The sequence below is a fragment of the Ovis canadensis genome, chromosome 22 (assembly GCF_042477335.2).
Source record: "Ovis canadensis isolate MfBH-ARS-UI-01 breed Bighorn chromosome 22, ARS-UI_OviCan_v2, whole genome shotgun sequence".
NCBI lineage: Eukaryota > Metazoa > Chordata > Mammalia > Artiodactyla > Bovidae > Ovis > Ovis canadensis.
Window position 1 is genome coordinate 29,472,069 of NC_091266.1, and position 20,160 is coordinate 29,492,228.

The 20,160-nt window shown below is 43.7% G+C and overlaps 1 protein-coding gene across 1 annotated transcript; it reads left to right on the forward strand.

Moving 5' to 3' along the window:
* The first annotated feature begins 13,435 nt into the window (after positions 1 to 13,435).
* Positions 13,436 to 19,799, forward strand: HHEX (hematopoietically expressed homeobox). The gene is made up of 4 exons (XM_069567522.1): positions 13,436 to 14,391; positions 16,523 to 16,701; positions 16,870 to 16,920; positions 18,704 to 19,799. The coding sequence occupies exons 1-4, from the start codon at positions 14,025 to 14,027 to the stop codon at positions 18,920 to 18,922; spliced, it is 816 nt and encodes a 271-aa protein (XP_069423623.1). The 5' UTR covers positions 13,436 to 14,024; the 3' UTR covers positions 18,923 to 19,799.
* Positions 19,800 to 20,160: the final 361 nt, after the last annotated feature.

Sequence of the window (20,160 nt, forward strand, 5' to 3'; positions counted from 1 at the left end):
GAATACTGGAGTGAGTAGCCTTTCCCTTCTCCAGGGGATATTCCCAACCCAGGGATCGAATCCAGGTCTCCCGCATTGTAGGTGGATTCTTTACCAGCTGAGCCACTTGTGCTGTGAAGTACATATATATTTAGAATTGTTACACTTCTTGATGAATCAACACCTTTATCAGTATTGTCCCTTTTTATTCTTGGTGACATTCCTTAAAGTGAAAAAGTTAGTCCCTTCAGTCATGTCTGACTCTTGGCGACCCTACGGACTGTAGCCCATGGCTCCTCTGCCCATGGGATTCTCCAGGCAAGAATATTGGAGTGGGTTACCATGTCTCCCTCCAGGGGCTCTTCCCAACCCAGGGATCAAACCCACGTCTGTTATGTCTCCTACATCGCCACCTGGAAAGCCCAGTGGGGTGGGCAGTTATTCCCTTCTCCAGGGGATCTTCTGACACAGAGATCAAACCCAGGTCTCCGGAATTGCAGGCTGATTCTTTACTATCTGAGCCATCAAGGAAGCCCATTCCTTATTCTATATTAATGTAGATACTCTAGCTTTATTTCCTTTGTAAAAGATTAATTTAAAAATTGAGTTATAGTTGATTTATAACTCCAGCTTTCTCTTTCTTAATGTTTGTAGACTTTTTGATGATGGCCATTCTGATCAGTGTGAGGTGATACTTTACTGTAATTTTGATTTGCATTTCTTTAATAATTATGTTGTTTTTCTTTTTTTTCTACCTCCTTTAGAAATGTTTTTATGAGTCCATTTTATCTCCATTAAAACTTTTGTTTAGTTTTTCCCAAAGGCTTACTGTATATATATATATATAGAATAATAGTTTGCCCTCAAAAAAATTATATTGAATCACATATAGCTTGAGAACCTAACAACAGCACACTTCTAAATACTCTCTCATCTTTTCTGTGTTTTTCATTTTACTCTTATATTTGCAATAAAACCACAATCCATGTATTTCATCTTGAAAGATTATTATCTTTGGAGAGATTAAGAGAAAGAATGTCTTTCTATTCTCATTTTAACCACTTCCAGAGATCTTATTTTTTGTAGATCTGTCTTTATGTATGATACCATATTCTCTAATATACTCTTGTTGAAGAGCTTCCTTTAATATTTCTTACAGTATAGGACTGCTGGTAATGAATTCTGTCACTTTTGTTTTCTAAAATATTCTGTCTTCATTTTGGAAAGATATTTCGTCCTGTGTGTAATTCTGGGCTGGCAGTTACTTTCTTTCAGCACTTTAAAGATGTCACTGCATGTCCTCTGGTTTGCAGTTTCTATTAAGAAGCCTAATGTGCAATTCTTATCTTTGTTCTTCTGCATTTAATGTCTTCTTTCTCTGGCTGCCTTCAAAGTTTTCTCTTTAACTTTGGTTTTCGGTGGTTGGATTAGGGTGGGAGCTAGGTTGCAAGAGAGCTTTTCTCAATGTTCTTTCTCCACCCTCAGCTATCAGCCTTCCCTGTGTGCCTGAACTGGTGAAGGGTTTCTGAGCACTTCTGCCATGGGAAGGTGCTACTCTCTTTTCTCATTCTTGGGTCTCGCTGGCCTGAAGCTGGGGGTTGGGAAGGGTTTTCTGCTGTCCAGGTCCAGCCTTCGTCCTAGCAGGCCCTGTGTCCTGGGTCTTGGGGGAGTTGGGCTTTCTCAGTGATCCTGTCCCTCTCTGGGGTAGCCAAACTCTGCTGGGAACTTTGGCAGGTTCTTTGCAGAAGAGTTTCTTGCCCTTCCTCTCTGAGTAAAAATTTTTTTTTAAAACCTTGATCACTAGGCTTTCCATGTGGCCCAGTGGTAAAGAACCCGCCTGCCAATGCAGGAGCTAGCAGTAAATTCCTGGATTTGGAAGATCCCTGGATGGCAAGTCACTCCAGTATCCTTGCCTGGAGAATCCCATGGAGAGCAGAGCCTGGAAGACTACAGTCCATAGAGTCGCAAAGAGTGGGACATGACTGAAGCGACTTAGCACCCATGCCCAGCAGTCTTCACATGTATCCCTAGGAGCCACAAGTATTGCTGCCTTTCCCCCTGTGGCTTTGGTCTGTAAGAAAGAAGTCTCTGGGTAGAGCTTCATGCCTGTTTTTGTAGTAGTGGCTGCTTCCTTTTCCAAGCCTGCATCACAAATAGAGGCTTCTTCTGATCTCCTCCCTGGGTTTCTGTTTTTCTTAAGCACCTGTAAAGTCTGTGAAGAGCCTGGTAGTGGGTGCAAATTCCTTGTGTCTGCAGCTCCCAGGGGTTCTATAACTTTCATACTAGCTTACATTAAACCTTTGTCAATTTGTTAAATGTTTTAGCTGAATTCTTCTTACTTGCTTGCATGATATCTGGTGTCTCCTTCTCCCAGGTCAGCTATCTCTTCCCTGTCTCTCAATAGGAAGTCCTTTTTTCTCCAAGTGCTTGGCTGGCCTGAGACCTCAGCTCTCCGACTGGTGCAGAAAAGTTATGATTGTGTTTGTCTAGATTTTTTCTTGTTAGAGTGACAACAATGGTCTTTATAACTTTCTGCATCCTAGGTGGGAGCAAAATCAATATAGTCTCCTGTTAACACCTTCTAACTTGTTAGATAAATAGTGGGACTGATTTCAAGAGAGATTCCCTTTTCAAATGTGTGCCTGTTTTGTTCCCATTTGACTCTTCTTATTTATTATTTCTTCTGGATCCTTACCAGCCAAATCTTTCTCAGTCTTTATGATAGCCTCCCATGCCTTCAAAGATACTTCCCCCTGTGTGTTTGAAAAAGCATATAAGAATTAGATCCTATTAAGTTTAATCTAATCTCCATGTTGAAAAGCTTTTATTTTGAAGGAAACTGAAAACCTTGCTACTGTACCTTGGGTGGTAAATTATCTGCAGGAGCAAGTGGCTTTCGTTCAATAGAAGCTTCAGTAGCACATTTCACTTGGTACTTTTTCCCCTAAAGAGGAAGAGAAAGAAGAGAAACTGATAAAAACTATTTCATAGATATTCTATTAAAAATATTATTTTAAATGGCTGTTTCTTTCTCACTGAATTATAGATCATGTGGTTGGATAACTCAGAATTAGAAGAATTAACCAGTTAGCACCATGCTCAAAATAAATTTGATTTCTACACTACCAGTTAGAAGAACACCAATTAGAAGAACAAGAACAGGCACTTCCCTGGTGGTCCAGTGGTTAAGAATCTGCTTTGCGATTCAGGAGATGTGGGTTTGATCCTTGGCAAGGGAGCTAAGATCTCACATGTTGTGTGGTGCCATCAAAAAAATGAGAAAAAGAATAGCAAAAACAAAATCAAGCTAAACATTTAAAATCACTCTGATTTTTCTTTTTATCAAAGGGAATAGACCATGAATTAATGAAACTAATAAGCTTTTCTTGAAGTTTCTATAAAGAAAAATAATGTGCCTGTTTTCTATCCTTTGTATGAAAAAGTATCTTTGATTATTTAAAACAAAATATTGGATAATTAAAATGTAATCAAAACACTTTAAATATATGGAGTTTGAAGTTAAGTGAAAGTCACTTAGTCCAGCTCTTTGCAACCCCATGGACTGTAGCTTGCCAGGCTCCTCTGTCCACAGATTTCCCCAGGCAAGAATACTGGAGTGGGTTGCATTCCTCTCTTCAGGGGATCTTTCCGACCCAGGAATCAAACCCGAGTCTCCCACACTGCAGGCAGATTCTTTACCATCTGAGCCACCAGGAAAGCCCATTATTTCAAAGCCCAGGGTTTGAAATAATCTAGTGCAATTATTGCCAATTTTAAAATAAAAGGTAGTAAGAGAAGAAATCAAATTTGAGCTAACTGGTTAATAATTTTGTATATACTAAATCTATGTATGTACTTATGTATTGAGAATAATAGACAATATATACTTGCTTATACATTTAGATTTAATGAAATAACTTGCCCTCCTTTTTTCTTTTGAGGAGACTTCCTGTCTTTCACTTTAATGTTCCAGATCACTCAGGAATGGTTGCACACCCAGGGAATAAAGTAATAGTTACGGACTTGTTTAAAAACAGTACGTGAACCTGCTACAGTTGCTTAACCAATAAAGCCACAGAAAGATCTTGTCTAAGAATCATTTCTGAGATTAAATCCTTGCTTTGCTCTTCATTAGCTCTGTGCCTTTAGACAAGTTGTTTGATTTCTCTGGGCCTAATACCTCATCCATAACATGGAGTTGTTACGTATCTGCTGGACTATCAAAAGGTAGCAAAGTTTCTTGGGTTTCCAGCCTTAGAGAGATAATAAGGTGGAAAATAATGAGCCTAGGGTCATTTTTTTTAATGTTTCCTTTTTTGTCTGTGCTGGGTCTTCGTTGCTGGGCAGGCTTTCCTCTAGTTGCAGTGCTTCTCATTGAGGTGGCTTCTCTTGTGGAGCACAGGTTCTAGGGCACTCGGCCTTCAGCAGCCATGGCACCCAGGCTCTAGAGGACAGGCTCAGCAGTTATGGTGAATGGGCTCAGTTCCTTCGCAGCTTGGGGTATCTTCCCAGATCAGGGATTGAACTCGTGTTTCCTACATTGGCAGGGGATTCTCATCCACTGAGCCACCAGGGAAGCCCGAGTCTATAGCCATTTGGTGGCTGGTTTTCCATCAGCTTCAAGGCTGGACCTCCACGTGGGACAACCTCCTGCTCTACTTCCACAGTGAGTGCTCCTGAAGACCACGAATGAGAAGGATCTCACAAACTCTGCTCGGTGCCATGAGCCACCACGCTTAGGAGATGCTGCTTTTCATCCTGACCTACAGCTGCTGCACCATCGTTACTGCCCTTGTGACTGCTGCTCTTGTCCGTATTCCTTGTCTTCATCCCTTCTAAATATTCTGGACTATCCAGATGGTCACCTCCTTACTGAGAGAGAAAGAATAGGTTTGTTCTCCCTCAGTTCAATTCAGTCACCCAGTCGTGTCCGACTCTTCACGACCCCATGAACCACAGCACGCAAGGCCTCCCTGTCCATCACAAACTCCCGGAGTCCACCCAAACCCATGTCCATAGAGTCAGTGATGCCATCCAACCATCTCATCCTCTGTCGTCCCCTTCTCCTCCTGCTCTCAATCTTTCCCAGCATCAGGGTCTTTTCCAATGAGTCAGCTCTTCGCATGAGGTGGCCAAAGTACTGGAGTTTCAGCTTTAGCATCAGTCCTTCCAATGAACACCCAGGACTGATCTCCTTTAGGATGGACTGGTTGGATTTCCTTGCAGTCCAAGGGACTCTCAAGAGTCTTTTCCAACACCACAGTTCAAAAGCATCAATTATTCGGCACTCAGCTTTCTTTATAGTCCAACTCTCACATCCATACATGACTATTGGAAAAACCATAGCCTTGGCTAGACAGATCTTTGCTGACAAAGTAATGTCTCTGCTTTTTAATATGCTGTCTAGGTTGGTCATAACTTTCCTTCCAAAGAGTAAGCATCTTTTAATTTCATGGCTGCAATCACCATTTGCAGTGATTTGGGAGCCCCCCAAAATAAAGCCAGCCACTTTAAAGCAGTTTCCACTGCTTCCCCATCTATTTGCCATGAAGTGATGGGACCGGATGCCATGATCTTCATTTTCTGAATGTTGAGCTTTTAGCCAACTTTTTCACTCTCCTCTTTCACTTTCATCAAGAGGCTCTTCAGTTCTTCACTTTCTGCCATAAGGGTAGTGTCATCTGCATATCCGAGATTATTGATATTTCTCCCGGCAATCTTGATTCCAGCTTGTGCTTCTTCCAATCCAGCGTTTCTCATGATGTACTCTGCATACGAGTACAGGGTGACAATATACAGCCTTGACGTACTCCTTTCCCTATTTGGAACCAGTCTGTTGTTCCATATCCGGTTCTAACTGTTGCTTCCTGATCCGCATACAGGTTTCTCAAGAGGCAGGTCAGGTGGTCTGGTATTCCCGTCTCTTTCAGAATTTTCCACAGTTTATTGTGATCCACACAGTCAAAGGCTTTGGCATAGTCAATAAAGGAAAAATAGAAGTTTTTCTGGAACTCTCTTGCTTTTTCGATGATCTAGCGGATGTTGGCAATTTGATCTCTGGTTCCTCTGCTTGTTCTCCCTAGAAACCCAGAAAACTCGTTTTGTACTCAGGGTTGGGCTATCAGCCTGTCAAATGCTGTTCTTTCTCCTAGAAGTTCTGGGGTGATGCTCAGTGACCCATATTTGATGACACCATCCTGGGGCCAGGGACAGTGATGGGTGCTGACGGGAGACAGGGATGACCAAGATAGAGCTTCTGCACTTCAGGAACCATTAGTCTTCTCCAGTCTTGGGGACTATACCCTATTTCATTAAGTTCAGTACCCCAAATCAACCTGGGATTCATGTTCATTTCTTCTTTTATACTACTTCCACTAATTTTTATTATTTATTTATTTTTGGCCCTGCTCACAGCGTACAGGATCTTACTTCCAAACCTGTGCCCTCTTTAGTGGAAGTATGGAATCCTAACCCACTGGACTGCCAGGGAATTCCCTTACATTACTTCCACTTCAATCATTCAATCCCTCTTCTCTTCTTTCTTCCCTGTCTCCAACACGACTCTTCTCTTTTTAGCTTAAGTGGCTGAGTGATACAAGGTTCTAATAACCAGGATCCTGAACTCAGAAGAGGAACAAATCAACATGATCTTTCCTCAACTAGCAACAATTTAGGAAATATATAGCCCTGCCTCTGTTATCAATTCCCTTTTTCTTCAACATGTCATGCAAATAGTATTTTGCATAATTTATGAGGTTAAAAATTAATCAACCAAAAATTGCTTGTGTTCACTGAGGGAGAAGGAAAGATGGGCTAAACCAAGTTCTTCACTGCTTAGTGTTTGCACTAGGCAATATTTATTCCACTCCTTTCAGACACAAGGAGGTTGAGAACACACCAGGTCAGTGTGTGCTGTGTTGCTTCACCTGTCTCCAACTCTTTGCAACCCTATGGACTGTGGCCAATCAGGCTCCTCTGTTCATGGTGATTCTCCAGCCAAGAATACTGGAGTGGGTTGCCATGCCCTCCTTCAAGGGATTGTCCAAACTCAGGGATCGAACACCTGTCTCCTGAACTGGCAGCTGAGTTCTTCACCACTAGTGCCACCTGGGAAGCCCCAAAATGGTTAAGAAACTTATCAAAGTTCACAGTAAAAATGGCAGAGCTCGAATTAAAAAATTACGTTTGACTCCATTCACCTTTTCAAAAATATCTATTGAGCACCTACTACATGCCAGACACAGCTTCAGGAACTGCGTTCACAATTCAAAAAGTACAAAAGTACAGCCTAAAGCCATTTCCAATCTCATTCTTACTCCCACTCCTACGTCTGCACCACCATGCAGTTGCCTTCGAAGCTACTGATGTTACCGGTTTCTTGGGACCTATACCTTCAGGCAGGAATTTCCCTTTTAGGTCAAACCTTGGCATAATCGATATTCCCCACCTCTCCTAATAGTCTCAGACTTCTCTGATGAGTTGTGTGAAACAACTCAGTATTTCAGGCCCATTTCACAGCTGAGGGAAAAATGTGTCCTTGGGAAGCCAGATTATGTTTTACCTGAGATGAGGTCGTTGCCAAGCAAGAGAATGAGTGCCTGTAGGCAGCTCACAGTTTCTTGACCATGAGGCACTTAATTTCCCAGGAGGTCATCCACCCCAGCTCTCAGTGATCCTCACACTTAGGATTTCCAGAATGTTTCCACTTCATCTCTCTGAACTGAAGATTTCTCTATGACCCCTCACAGTCCTGCTGAATAAGACCTGCATCTCCTTTGTGGTCTGGGAATCATGAAATTTTTTCTTGTCTCAGAAAATAATCTTTGCAGTATTCCTTAGAGTTAAGGACAGTGGAATTTTGTGCGCATACCTCAAATGATTTCATGAAAGTTTTAAAAATCAGAACCAGAGTCTGAAATGGTTTTAACTTTTTCTTTGGATTATTTGGTTCCTTGGTAATAAACTTCCTCTTTCTCTCTCTTCCAGGGTGTGATTAGAAAGGGCACCTGCCTGGTGAAAGATTGCAAATGAAGGCATACAGGGCCAGGGGTGAAGGTTGGTGCACTGAACAGAGAGGGCCCATGGTCCACACAGCATGAGTCCTGGTTCATCACTTCTGGTTCTTTCTCCAGGACTACTGCCTGGGAGCTTAGCTGAATATCTACAAGTTTGGATTACATGTCAAACTGTCACTTCTGATATTATTGCTCTTGTTAAAATTATTATAGGGTACGGTACTTTCATGTGACACTCTTTCATCAAAAAAAATATAATGTAACAACTCTACTTAGATATAATTCACACCATATAATGCACCCATTAAATATTTTCTTTTCTGGATATTCTCAAAGTTTTATAACTATCACTATGGTAACTTCTCAGAGAAGGCAATGGCAACCCACTCCAGTACTCTTGGCTAGAAAATCCCATGGATGATGGAGGAGCCTGGTAGGCTGCAGTCTATGGGGTCGCAAAGAGTCGGACATGACTGAACGACTTCACTTTCCCTTTCCACTTTCATGCATTGGAGAAGGAAATGGCAACCCACTCCAGTGTTCTTGCCTGGAGAATCCCAGGGACGGGGGAGCCTGGTGGGCTGTTGTCTATGGGGTCGCACAGAGTGGAACACAACTGAAGTGACTTAGCAGCAGCAGCAGCTTCATTTACCTCCAACTTCCTTAGCCCTAGGCAACCACTAATCTACTTTCTGCCTGTACAGATTTGCCTTTTCTGGACATTTCATTAAACATAAATGTGGCCTTTTGTGTCTGGCTTCTTTCACTTAGCAAAATGTTTAAGTTCATCCATGTTGTAGCATCCATCAGTACATCATTCCTTTTTAATACCAAATAATATTCCATTGCTTGACATACATTTATTCATCGGATCAGTATATTGACATTCAGGGTGTTTCTTTTTGGCTGTCATGAATATTTCTACTTTGAACATTTGTGTACAGGTTTTTATATGGACAAACATTTTCATTTCTTGGGTGTATACCTAGGAGTGGAATTCCTGGGTCATACAGTAACTCTGTTTAACCTTTTCAGGAACTCCCAGATTGTTTTCCACAGCTGTGGCTTCATTTTACACAGCCACAGCTTCATTTTACAGAGCCACCAGCAGCATATAGGGTTGTAAATCTATACATTCTTACCATTTTTTTTTTAAAGAAATTACTATAGCTATCCTACTGGGTATAAAGTGGTGTCTAATTGTGGTTTTCATTTGCATTTCCCTGATGACCAATGATATCAAACATTTTTTCACAGGCTTATTGACCATTTGTGTATCTTCTTTGGAGAAACGTTTATTCAGATCTTTTGCCCATTTAAAAAAGTGTTCTCTGTCTTTTTTGTTATTGAGTTCTTCATCATTATTTAAATGGAGCAAATAAATATCATAAGCTCCACCCAAAGCTCAATGGTTGGTAACATTTATCCACATTATGGTGTTATGTAAAGTACATGATAGTATTCGATATGTGACCACCACTGAAGCAACGTCGTGATGACTGTTTCCTGTGTATTCCAGGGCTCTGATCCCATTCATGACAAGGACAAAATATTTCTTTTGATCATAGTAGCATCTTGTAAGTCAGTAAAACCCTAAAACACTAACTAGTTAGATATTGTCAAATTTTAAATAAAATATAATACAATGATTCAATATGTGATTTACTAAATGATTTAGTCATTCCAATGGCTGAAGATAATAAAACTTCTTTTAGTAGAAGCAAAAACAAGATTACATTGTTACACAAAATCCATTCATGCTCTCAAGGTATAGTTTAATTTGAAGTTTTACTTCTATTTACATTTAACTATTGAAAATAAGTTGCAAAAATTTTACCAAAGCTGTTATTAGATAAACTAGAGGTAAGAACCACCTTCTCTTCTTACAAAGTTTGGTATCTCACACAATAATAGTGACTAAAATAAATGGTGCCAAAATTTTAGAGTCTTTTTAAATTCAGAATATAATTAAAATCTCATGTAGCTTTATTGGTTTTAGTATCCAGCAGAGAAAAAATATTGAAACTCCAAGAGATTTTGAATTAAATAGCTACAACAGTTTTGTTTTATTGGTTCTGACTGGGAGAAAAAAAATTATAAGGACAACTTTGGAAAAATCTAGTTCTTTTAGAGCCCCAAATGACTTTTAAAACAATAAAACAAACTATAAAACCTACACAAGTGATATTAAAAATTATGTAGTTCAATGAATGTGACATTCACAAATGTGGTTGTAATTTTTTTTTAACTATAGTGAAATGAACATGGATCTGACGACTGGATTTAGAAGAGGTGGTGTTATATAGCTTAACAGAATTAAGTGCTTCAATTTGCTGGTTAGGATTATGTAGCTGAGTTGGAATGTTATACCAATGCCTTATAAGATCTCCATCACCTCACAGGATCTGTGGCTAAATCGGAGAAAGGAATGATGCTTCCTTTTCCTATATTAGTGATTATTTCCTTAGTATTTTAATATTTATTTTTGGAATGCTAGTAGACTTCGATCTTTTTGGCTTGTGGCTGAGTCATGTACAGAATAAACTATAAACTCATACTATTTATGAAGATGGAGAATGAAGGCTCACTAGTGATTTACTGTAAGGGCATTAAATGAATTGGAATAATAATCTCAATTATGTGCTAGGTAGAAGGGGCAGGAAAAAGGAGAAAAACAAAGATGAGGGAGAAAAGTTTTGTGACAAAATAATAATCACAGTCACCTGGTTAGTGTCCGGAGGTCCCAATCTTTGAAGACTCAAACATAACTTCTGAAGTCCTTTAACACAACCACTGTTCTTTTTTTGTCCCCAAATCCAATCTCTGTCCTTGGTACAGAAGAACATACCCCTCATGTCACAGTCTCTCAGCACCTGCCTGAATTCTCCATCGCTTTGTTAGGAGAATCATGACTTGGGGGTGGGGGTGGGGGTGGGTGGGGTGGGGAGCGTGGCGGGGCACACAACATCAAACCAGACCCCAGAGAGACCAGTGATCTGCAAATGGCCCTCCACAGATGGTTTCCAGGAGGTATGCACTACCTAAACTTGTATGCAGATTTAACAAATAATTCAAATAATTTTACTTTTAAAAAGACTTGAGAGAGTGTTTTCATTTTTAAACAAAAATCATACTTTTTAAAAGTTTTTGTACTCAAAAAGGTCAAACTTACAGAGAAGCTGAAACTAGTACAATGAACATCTGTATGCTCTTCACAAATGAATAATTTTTCAATTTGGTTTATCTCCATCTTTACATATACATATATGCATATATGTTTGTATATCAATGTGAAAGTAACTTGCAGGTTTCATGTCTCTTCACACCCCAGTACCTTAGCTTGTATCTCCCAGAATAAGGACATTTCACCTGTGATACCAATAGCACATCTAAAACAGTGAACACTAATGATGTCTCCTTCATTCTCCATCTTCATAAATAGTATGAGTTTATAGTTTATTCTGTACATGACTCAGCCACAAGCCAAAAAGATCAAAGTCTACTAGCATTCCAAAAATAAATATTAAAATACTAAGGAAATAACCACTAATATAGGAAAAGGAAGCATCATTCCTTTCTCTGATTTAGCCACAGATCCTGTGAGGTGATGGAGATCTTATAAGGCATTGGTATAACATTCCAACTCAGCTACATAATCCTAATTGTATGTCACTTAACATACAATTCCTATTCAGTTTTTGCCCATTACCCTCCTAGATGTCTTTTATAGCTTAAAAAAAATTCAGAATCCAATCAATCTGGGGTGACACTGTGAGACCTTGTAAAAATCCTCATCCTTAACAATGTTTCCCTGAATGATTTTGGTGTCCAGTGATTCCTGAACGAATTATTACTTTTCTGATTTTTATCACTTGTTAGCTAGCATTCTTCCAGTTTTACCATCTACCATCCCTTTCTGTCTCTCTTTGAGTATCACTACAGGCAGTGATACTATGAACTCTTTTAATCCATAGTTTTGATGCTTAAATGACCCCAAATTTGGCCAACGGAAGACCCTTCAAGCAGGTTCCTGTTTTCTTTCTGTGGTTTTTGGTACCAGATGCCTGGAGCTCACCTTGTATTTTCCTGCCCCAACCTAGAATCAGCCACTCCTTCAAGGACCTACTTATATACATCTACACGGTTCAATTTTCCAATTCCAAACTGTCACAAAGCATACAGTACATTCTCCCTCCAACCATACCTCTCTCTTCATAGACAGCCAATGTTACTAGGTTTTTGTGTATCCTCTAGAGATAGTTTCTATAATAAAGATGCAGATAAATATTCTTCTGCCAACGTTTTAACTGAAGTGATAGCATATTATCACTTTGTATTATCACTTTATCATATTGTAGCTCTTGTCTGTCATCAGATATTGAAAGATGCCTAGGATCCCAATCCCAAAAGATTAGAAATCTTTAGGCTAAATGCTAAATGTTTCAGATAAGAAAAACTCAGGGACTGTGACTTGAAAAGCTGTACTGAGAACACTCAAATACTATACTCTCTGGACTTGAAATGTTAGTTCCCCTCCAGGTTCCTTGACACCTACTCATTTTTCAAACATCACTTCCTTGGGGAACCCTTTCCCTTCCTTAATTCATCTTCCTCCCCCAAGAAGATGTCCTCTCTTACAAGGTTCCTGATCATCGCGCACGTCTCCTAGCGCAGACGTTAAGTCACTGTGTTAAAATTTGTTTCCTGCCACTGCGAGGACTGGACCCACATCTGTTCTGTTCACTGCTGGCATACAGTAGTTGCTCACACAAAGTTTGGACTGAGACTCGAACTCAAGCCATCCGGCTTCCAGCCCACTCTGCCTAGTGCTGTCCCGCTGCAGTCGGAGAAATAATCCCAAGATGTAAATAAAAACTCTTAATAGAAAAAGCCGGGAAGTTTTTTTTTTTTTTCCCTTCTAATTCCACGACTGACGGAGGACCTTAGCAGAAACCGCTCACCGCGAGGTGTGACGACCGCGGGAGGGCGTCAATCAAGAAAATGCCCCCTTGCCCCGCAGGCGAGTGGAGCTGCACAGAGCCGAGGCCACACCGGGTAGCGTCGCCGCTTCAATAGAAAACACGTGCAAACCGGGAAAGCGGGACTGCGCGCAGCTGCTATCCCCCAGGACCTGGGGACCGGGGACATGGAGCAGCCCGCATGGGGTCAGAAAAGACTGCACAGCTCCTGCCGGGAGCCGCAGGACCCCGACCTTCCTTTGATTCCTGCCCGAAGGGACGTCTACTAGTGTCCCTGGGACCCCCGAATGACATGGGCTAGAGAAGCCTGAGTCCGGAGCACCTGATGTCTAATCGTCCTTACCCACAGGGACGCAGGCAAGGGCCGTGGCTCTCTCTGCCTGGAGCTGCCCCAGGAACCCAGGACACTCTCCCGCTACGAGCACTCCGGAAAAGCCCAGGGCCACAGCCAGTGCTCCCGTTACTCCAGGGAGCGCGCCGACAAGGGAGGGTGCTCTCAGGCCGGCGAAGGAGCGGCCCGACCAGTGGCGTCCACGCCTGCGGGGCCCGAGTCCAGCAGCGCCTTGCTCGGGCCGGCTGCCGCCACCGCGGGCCCGTGCCTAGACCAGTGCCCTCGAGTTTCGGCGGAGATGCTTCCCCGCCGAAGCTAGGGCCGCCTGACTCCGCCTTGCAGGCAGCTGCTGGCCTCGCGCCTCGCTCGACGGACGCGGCACTGGGCTTCCGTCGAGGGCGTCCCGGGACACGGTGCTTGGAGTCCCGAGCGTCGGCGGCGGCTGGACGCCGGGGCGCCGGGGGCTCAGAGGCGGCGAGCCAGCCAGCGCGTCCCGGGGGCGGAGAGCTCGGCCGGCGGGGGCGGGCCAAGGGTGGGGGCGGGAGGCGGCTCCCGGGGCTCCGCGCCATTGGCCGCAGGGCCTGGCGGCAGGAAGGGGCCAGAGAGCGCGGCCCCACCCCGCGGCCGGCGGAGCCTATCGCCGGGAGCGCGGAGCGCGGATAAATGTAGCGCCGCGGCGCGGGCCGGCAGCTCTCCGAGGGGCCGGAGTGCGGCGCAGCCATGCAGTACCCGCACCCCGGGCCGGCGACGGCGGCGGGCGCCGTGGGGGTGCCGCTGTACGCGCCCACGCCGCTGCTGCAGCCAGCGCACCCGACGCCGTTCTACATCGAGGACATCCTGGGTCGCGGGCCCGCCGCGCCCACCCCCACGCCCACGCTGCCGTCCCCCAACTCCTCCTTCACCAGCCTCGTGTCCTCCTACCGGGCCCCGGTGTACGAGCCCACGCCGATCCACCCCGCCTTCTCGCACCACTCCGCCGCCGCGCTGGCCGCCGCCTACGGACCTGGCGGCTTCGGGGGCCCTCTGTACCCCTTCCCGCGGTCGGTGAACGACTACACGCACGCCCTGCTCCGCCACGACCCCCTGGGTAAGGCGGCCGGGGTCATGGCGGGGCCGAGCCGGGACGGCGGTGAGGAAGGCGCCACCCGGCAGGTGGCAGCGCCCTGGAGGCGGCGGGGGCGGAGGGGGAGGCAATAGAAAGTTGTGGCAAAAGCGATTGAAAAGCGGCTGCCGGGCGTGCGCGGGGGACCGGAGGCGCGGGCCCGGGCGGCGCGCAGCCCAGGCTGACCGCACCATGACTCAGATTGGTTTTCCTGCACCTTGCAGGCGTCGGGGCGCGCGGGCCAGAGCCAGACCGTCGGCGCTGCCGCGGGGGCCGGCGGCCGAAGGAGCCCTGGGGGCGCTTGTCTTCCGGGGGTTTGGGAGGCTCCCTTAGCTGGAGGGACCGGGAAGGCAGTGCCAAGGTGCCCGGGCCGCTCCCCCTACCCCTGAGGGGCAGGGATAGATGTCGGGCCCCGGGTGGTTACGGGGCTGGACCTGGTTCAACAAGCTTGTGCAGTGAAAGAGCCTGACCCTTTCCGTTCATACAGGAAATCTTGAGTTCTCGATAGGAGTAAATCTGGTTTCAGAAGCTGTTAAGTGTTTTCCTGGCTGCATGAAGCAGACCCTTCCCCCGGAGTAGTGCACGCTGCTGATTATTTTATCGACATCCTCAATACAGACAAATTCAGGAAACACTCGACTTCTGATAGCCGGGATCCGTTTTTCTGATATTGTTCATTTCCTCTGTGTGGGATGTGACTTTATGGCAGCTAAAATAACCAGTTGCTTCCTTTTTTTTTTTTTTGAGGCTGTTTTGCACCAGTCTGAATCCTGACGTAAGCAAAATCTCTCAAAAAAAACATTGCCCGCTTTCAAAGCGTTTAGCGCAGACCTGCAGACCGACGGACAGACGGACTGACTGACCCACCCGTGTTTGGAGTAGGGAGGGCAGCGCTGACACGTTGGCCTAACGAAGTTTGCGGGACTTATCCCCTCAGTGCGCGCCCTAAGAAATGAGCCACCTGTGCTCCGCGCCTGGTGGCCCTTGGGGCCTCCGGTCTTCTGAAGCCTCCGGTACAGAAAACGCGACTCCTTGCCTTGGCCCACCAGGCTTTTACGTCTACTGTCTGTTATTGGCAGCTTCTGTAGGCACCCTGGAGATAACTGACATTTTAATTAATTGACTTTTTAGTGTTAGCATTATTATGGGGTGGGCCCCTCGCTCAGTTCTCCACCTTCCTTTCTCATCGCTCAGAGACTTTCGGGGGAATTATATTTTAGTGGTTTTTTTTTTTTTAAGTTATTGTGTGTTTAATTCCATCCTCGAAGGTATGATGATGCAGGCCCGGTGTGGCTCTGTTCGCCTGCTGGGGCCGGAGGGAGACCCTCCGGCCGGCAAGCCTGGGGGCAAACGTTTTCACAGAGCGCGCCCTGGGTTTCCTCGGGACTAAGCAGGAGGAAGCAAAGGGTTTTTCGAGATAGACCAACAGGAAACACATTGACGGAAATGTTGCCATAGCCCACGGGGCGGCTTTAACTGGCCGCCCCCGCCGGCCGGGTGTGAAATCAGAGGGGGGCCTGCGCCCTCCGGCCGGGATTGGAAGCTCCACTGACACCCGTCGCCTGAGCCGGAGGGCATTCCTGGTCGCCAGCTCGCCGGCCCCTGTCAGCGACGCTTTGGCTAGTGTGACAGACCCTCTCCCCCCAACATAAAGCACACACGGGTCTTTGGAAAGTTTGGTTCACCAAGGGAGAGGACCCCTCTGCAGGTCTAGGCTAATAAAGTTAGTTGTGTATACATTCCAAGAGCGCCTGGTTAAAGAGGTTATGGTATTTTTTAAGCTCAGTCACTATAGTCGATGTTCTTTGGGGGATCAAAATGATTGTATCTGGCTCTGGGTGTGATGGTTGTTTGGGTCTGTGGGCATATGAATGTGACCTTCGTGCATGTGCAGTGTAGGTGTATGCCTTTGGATGTTCCTGTGTCTCCGGGTGTGATGTGTATTAGTGGGAGCCTGTTGGGTCCGTGGCTCAACGGGTATATGTGAATGTGTCTGATTGAGTGCCCAGCAGCCTCCCTTCCCCTTATTTGTCACCCCCCCGCCCAGTGCAGGCTGGTCTACGGGTGGGCCGGGCTGCTTCAGGGCCGCTTCTAACCAAGACGCTCTGGCCTGCAGGCAAACCCCTGCTCTGGAGCCCTTTCTTGCAGAGACCTCTGCATAAAAGGAAAGGAGGCCAGGTGAGGTTCTCCAATGACCAGACCATCGAGCTGGAGAAGAAGTTTGAGACCCAGAAATACCTCTCCCCGCCCGAGAGGAAGCGGCTGGCCAAGATGCTGCAGCTTAGCGAGAGGCAGGTGAGTGGCCTCGCGGGCCGCGGGCCAGGGAGTCTCCTGGGGCCGGGGTCTCGGGGCAGAAGGGAGACAGTGAGGCCACCGGCAGCTGTTTGACTCCTGAACTTCTCGACTTCCCAGGTCCCTCGGGATTCTGGACTTGTGGCAAGTTTTCTTTCTGTCTTTCTGTAGGTCAAAACCTGGTTTCAGAATCGACGGGCTAAATGGAGAAGACTAAAACAGGTATTGAAATGGTTCTGTTTCTATGGAAATAAATATTTTTACCATGTTATCTCAATGCGGGGCCTGTTGTAGGTTGTATGCAAAAGTCATTTGAGGGACTATTTAACCTCTTCACCTTGATTAAAAAGGCAAATAGTCCTGCTGAAATTCAGGATGAGTTGTTCAGGCGGCAGTAATGCTAAAAGCACCTAATGCAGCTCCTATATCAATTATGCTTGGGTTTTCACACACTGGCTAGTAAAACTCCCAGCTAATTGTTTTATAAACCCCATATGTTGTTTATCTAATTAACGCAGGAAAGATAAAGTAATTGACAGTAAATGACTTAAGCAGTTATCTTTGGGAGAAAATTGTTTCTTTTATTTACACAGCCATAATAAAACCAGGCAGAGCTCAAGGGTAAATATAAGGAAATAAACACCTTTAAGTCTTGTTTGCACTGTTTTTTAGAAGAATTAAATATCAAAGAGTTTAAAAATTATTTTCCTTCTAATTCTAGCTCTTAAAATGAATATAAAAACAGCAAGAGACTACCCAAGCCTGTTTGAAAAGTAGCTTAAACTTGCTAACAGTCTTTCTTCCAGTGACCTTGTTACGTAATATGTGATAAAAAGTAAAGGCTAATTCAGTTTTTAAAGAAGCTCTGTTGACTTAGAGCTAAAGATTTGTTTTTGATGTTCTAATCTGATATTTTCTAAGTTATCTGACAAATGCGGAAGTTTTCACTTACCAGTTTATTAGTTTATGATAAATAAAATTTTTTTGAAATGAATAGGGAAATTGAAAGCAGTTTGCATTTTCAAATTTAGCAATCATAATTTTTTCATTAAAAACAATGTTACAAAAAACACTTTAAAACAAAATAAAATTCCCATAATTTCATTATTCTAACACAGTTTTTAAAATTTCGAGTTTCCTCTCAATATCTGAGCCTTGTAACTTACCACATAATTATAAGCTTGGTAAATCTATTATTCTATAGTCTTGTTTTAGGAAAAAAAAAACTTTAGCAGTATATCATAGTTTTCCATAGTATTTATGTGCATTTTAGACAAAAACAGGATTAAAAATTTATTAACTTATTTAGTTCTTGGTCAAAGGTAGTTTATCAAGGACTTTAAAAATAGTCATTCCTGTGTAATAAGGGAATATTTTCAAGAAATTTCCTCCAGATTTTAAGTAAATTATAGTTATTTCCCTTTTCAATTGGCAACATTCTTCCAATTCTGCATTTTTCTTAGCCATGATTGTAACTTGCTATATATATTTATGTGTGTATATGTTTGTAAACTTAGTCCAGAAAATGCATAAAAAACAATTCAGTCTAGTAATTTTGAAACTTTATCCTTAATGCATTATTTAGCATTCATATTTTTTAAGTGTCTAAAAGACTTTTGTCAATTTAAATATTTGAAGAATAAAGATAGTGTGTATCTGTTGTGATCTGATTTCTTTTTCTTCCTAAACTTTTAAGAACCTTGATACCATAGGTCTGGGCTGGAGTTAAGTATTCGTTTGACATAATACATTTAGTTATATTTGTGGTTAGTTGTTTTTATCTGGCAAGAAGAGTATAATTGTTCTCTGATATGACAGGAAGTTTACCTTCCAAGTGAGAAAGAAGCATAAATATGTATTTTCTGAATAAAATATTATACCTGAAAGCACTTGATAAATTAAAAATTAATAAAGATGATGGAAGATGAAAAAACATTTGATTTATATCTCTCATTTCTCCGTATTTCGTCATCTGACCAATCTCCATTTCATCCTCTTCTTTTAGGAGAACCCTCAAAACAATAAAAAAGAAGAACTGGAAAGTTTGGACAGTTCTTGCGACCAGAGGCAAGATTTGCCTAGTGAACAGAATAAAGGTGCTTTGGATAGCTCTCAGTGTTCACCCTCCCCTGTCTCCCAGGAAGACCTTGAATCAGAGATTTCAGAGGATTCTGATCAGGAAGTGGACATCGAGGGCGATAAAGGCTATTTTAATGCTGGATGATGACCACTGACATTGGTGTGTTTGGAAAACTGGGATTTGCTACAGGAAATCTCCTTGGATGAACCTGAAAACTGTATGAGAGAGAGAATCAATTTTCTGGTATTCTGGAAATCTAAAATATTTGGTGCACTGACTAAATAACAAACTCACATTGAAACCTTATTTTTGACTTAAATAGTTTTATATACCGATTTTAGATTGTATGATAAAGGGACTCTTCCCTGATTAAATTCACCCCCTTTTTTTTAAAAAATTGTTTTTTCTATTTATAAAAAGTAATTTTGAACTTTTTGGTTAAATTTTTAAGTTATAACTTTAAAGATTTTAATAGGAGCTTCTTGAATGACTTTTCTATAATCAGTTTCTACATCCTACTGAATGGAAAAGCAAAGGAGCATCCCAGATCCAGAGGTGTGCCTTGGAAAGGGGACCCACAACTCAGGCAGCCTTGGAATATTTTAAAGAAAATGTTACTTACATTACATTCTTATAGTATTGCCTTAACTCCAAAGCTGTTTCTGAGTTCTTATCTGGGGGATGTATGTATCTTTTTGTCAAAAAGATATACACAGTTGATAATCTTTAAATGCTTCTTTTGCGCTATCACTTAGTACCTGTTTGACCAAGGTGTTAAGGGGATAGTACAGTCCAGTTCAAGCAGAGAAACTGACTCATCAGTGACCAAATTTAATCACAGATGAACTAGAAGTAGCAGGTTAATTAAATGTAAGTAGATTGTAGATATGTTTTATATTAAACAGTGTTTATAATGTGTGTATATATAATTGTTCACTGTAAAAAAAAATGGCCAAAATGTGTTTTTTTTTTTTAAATGAGTAACTTGTCTATAAAATAAATACGTTGGTGGGACGACTGACCTCGTTGAACCTCTCATTCTTGGATTTGAACAAACCTACCCCTTATCTTACAGCGCCTGGGGTGCTTGGCTGGGCCCTGGGGCTGGGGCGGGGTCGGGTGCAGGGGCGTCTGGAGCGTCTGGCGGTGTGTCTCTCGGCTTCTGGCGTCTCGGGAAGGCGGTTCAGGGCGGCGACCGGTGGCGAGCACCTGGAAGGTAGATGTGGGCCTTTCCCACATCTGGGTTCGCTGGGGGCTGAGTGTGTGTGAGTGTGAGTGTGTCTGGAGCAGCGGGGAAGGCCCGCTGCGGACCCGAGCCCTGGACGCGCCAGGCGGCGGGGAGAGGAGCTGCGCCGCCGCCGCAGCGCAGCGCCATCGATTCA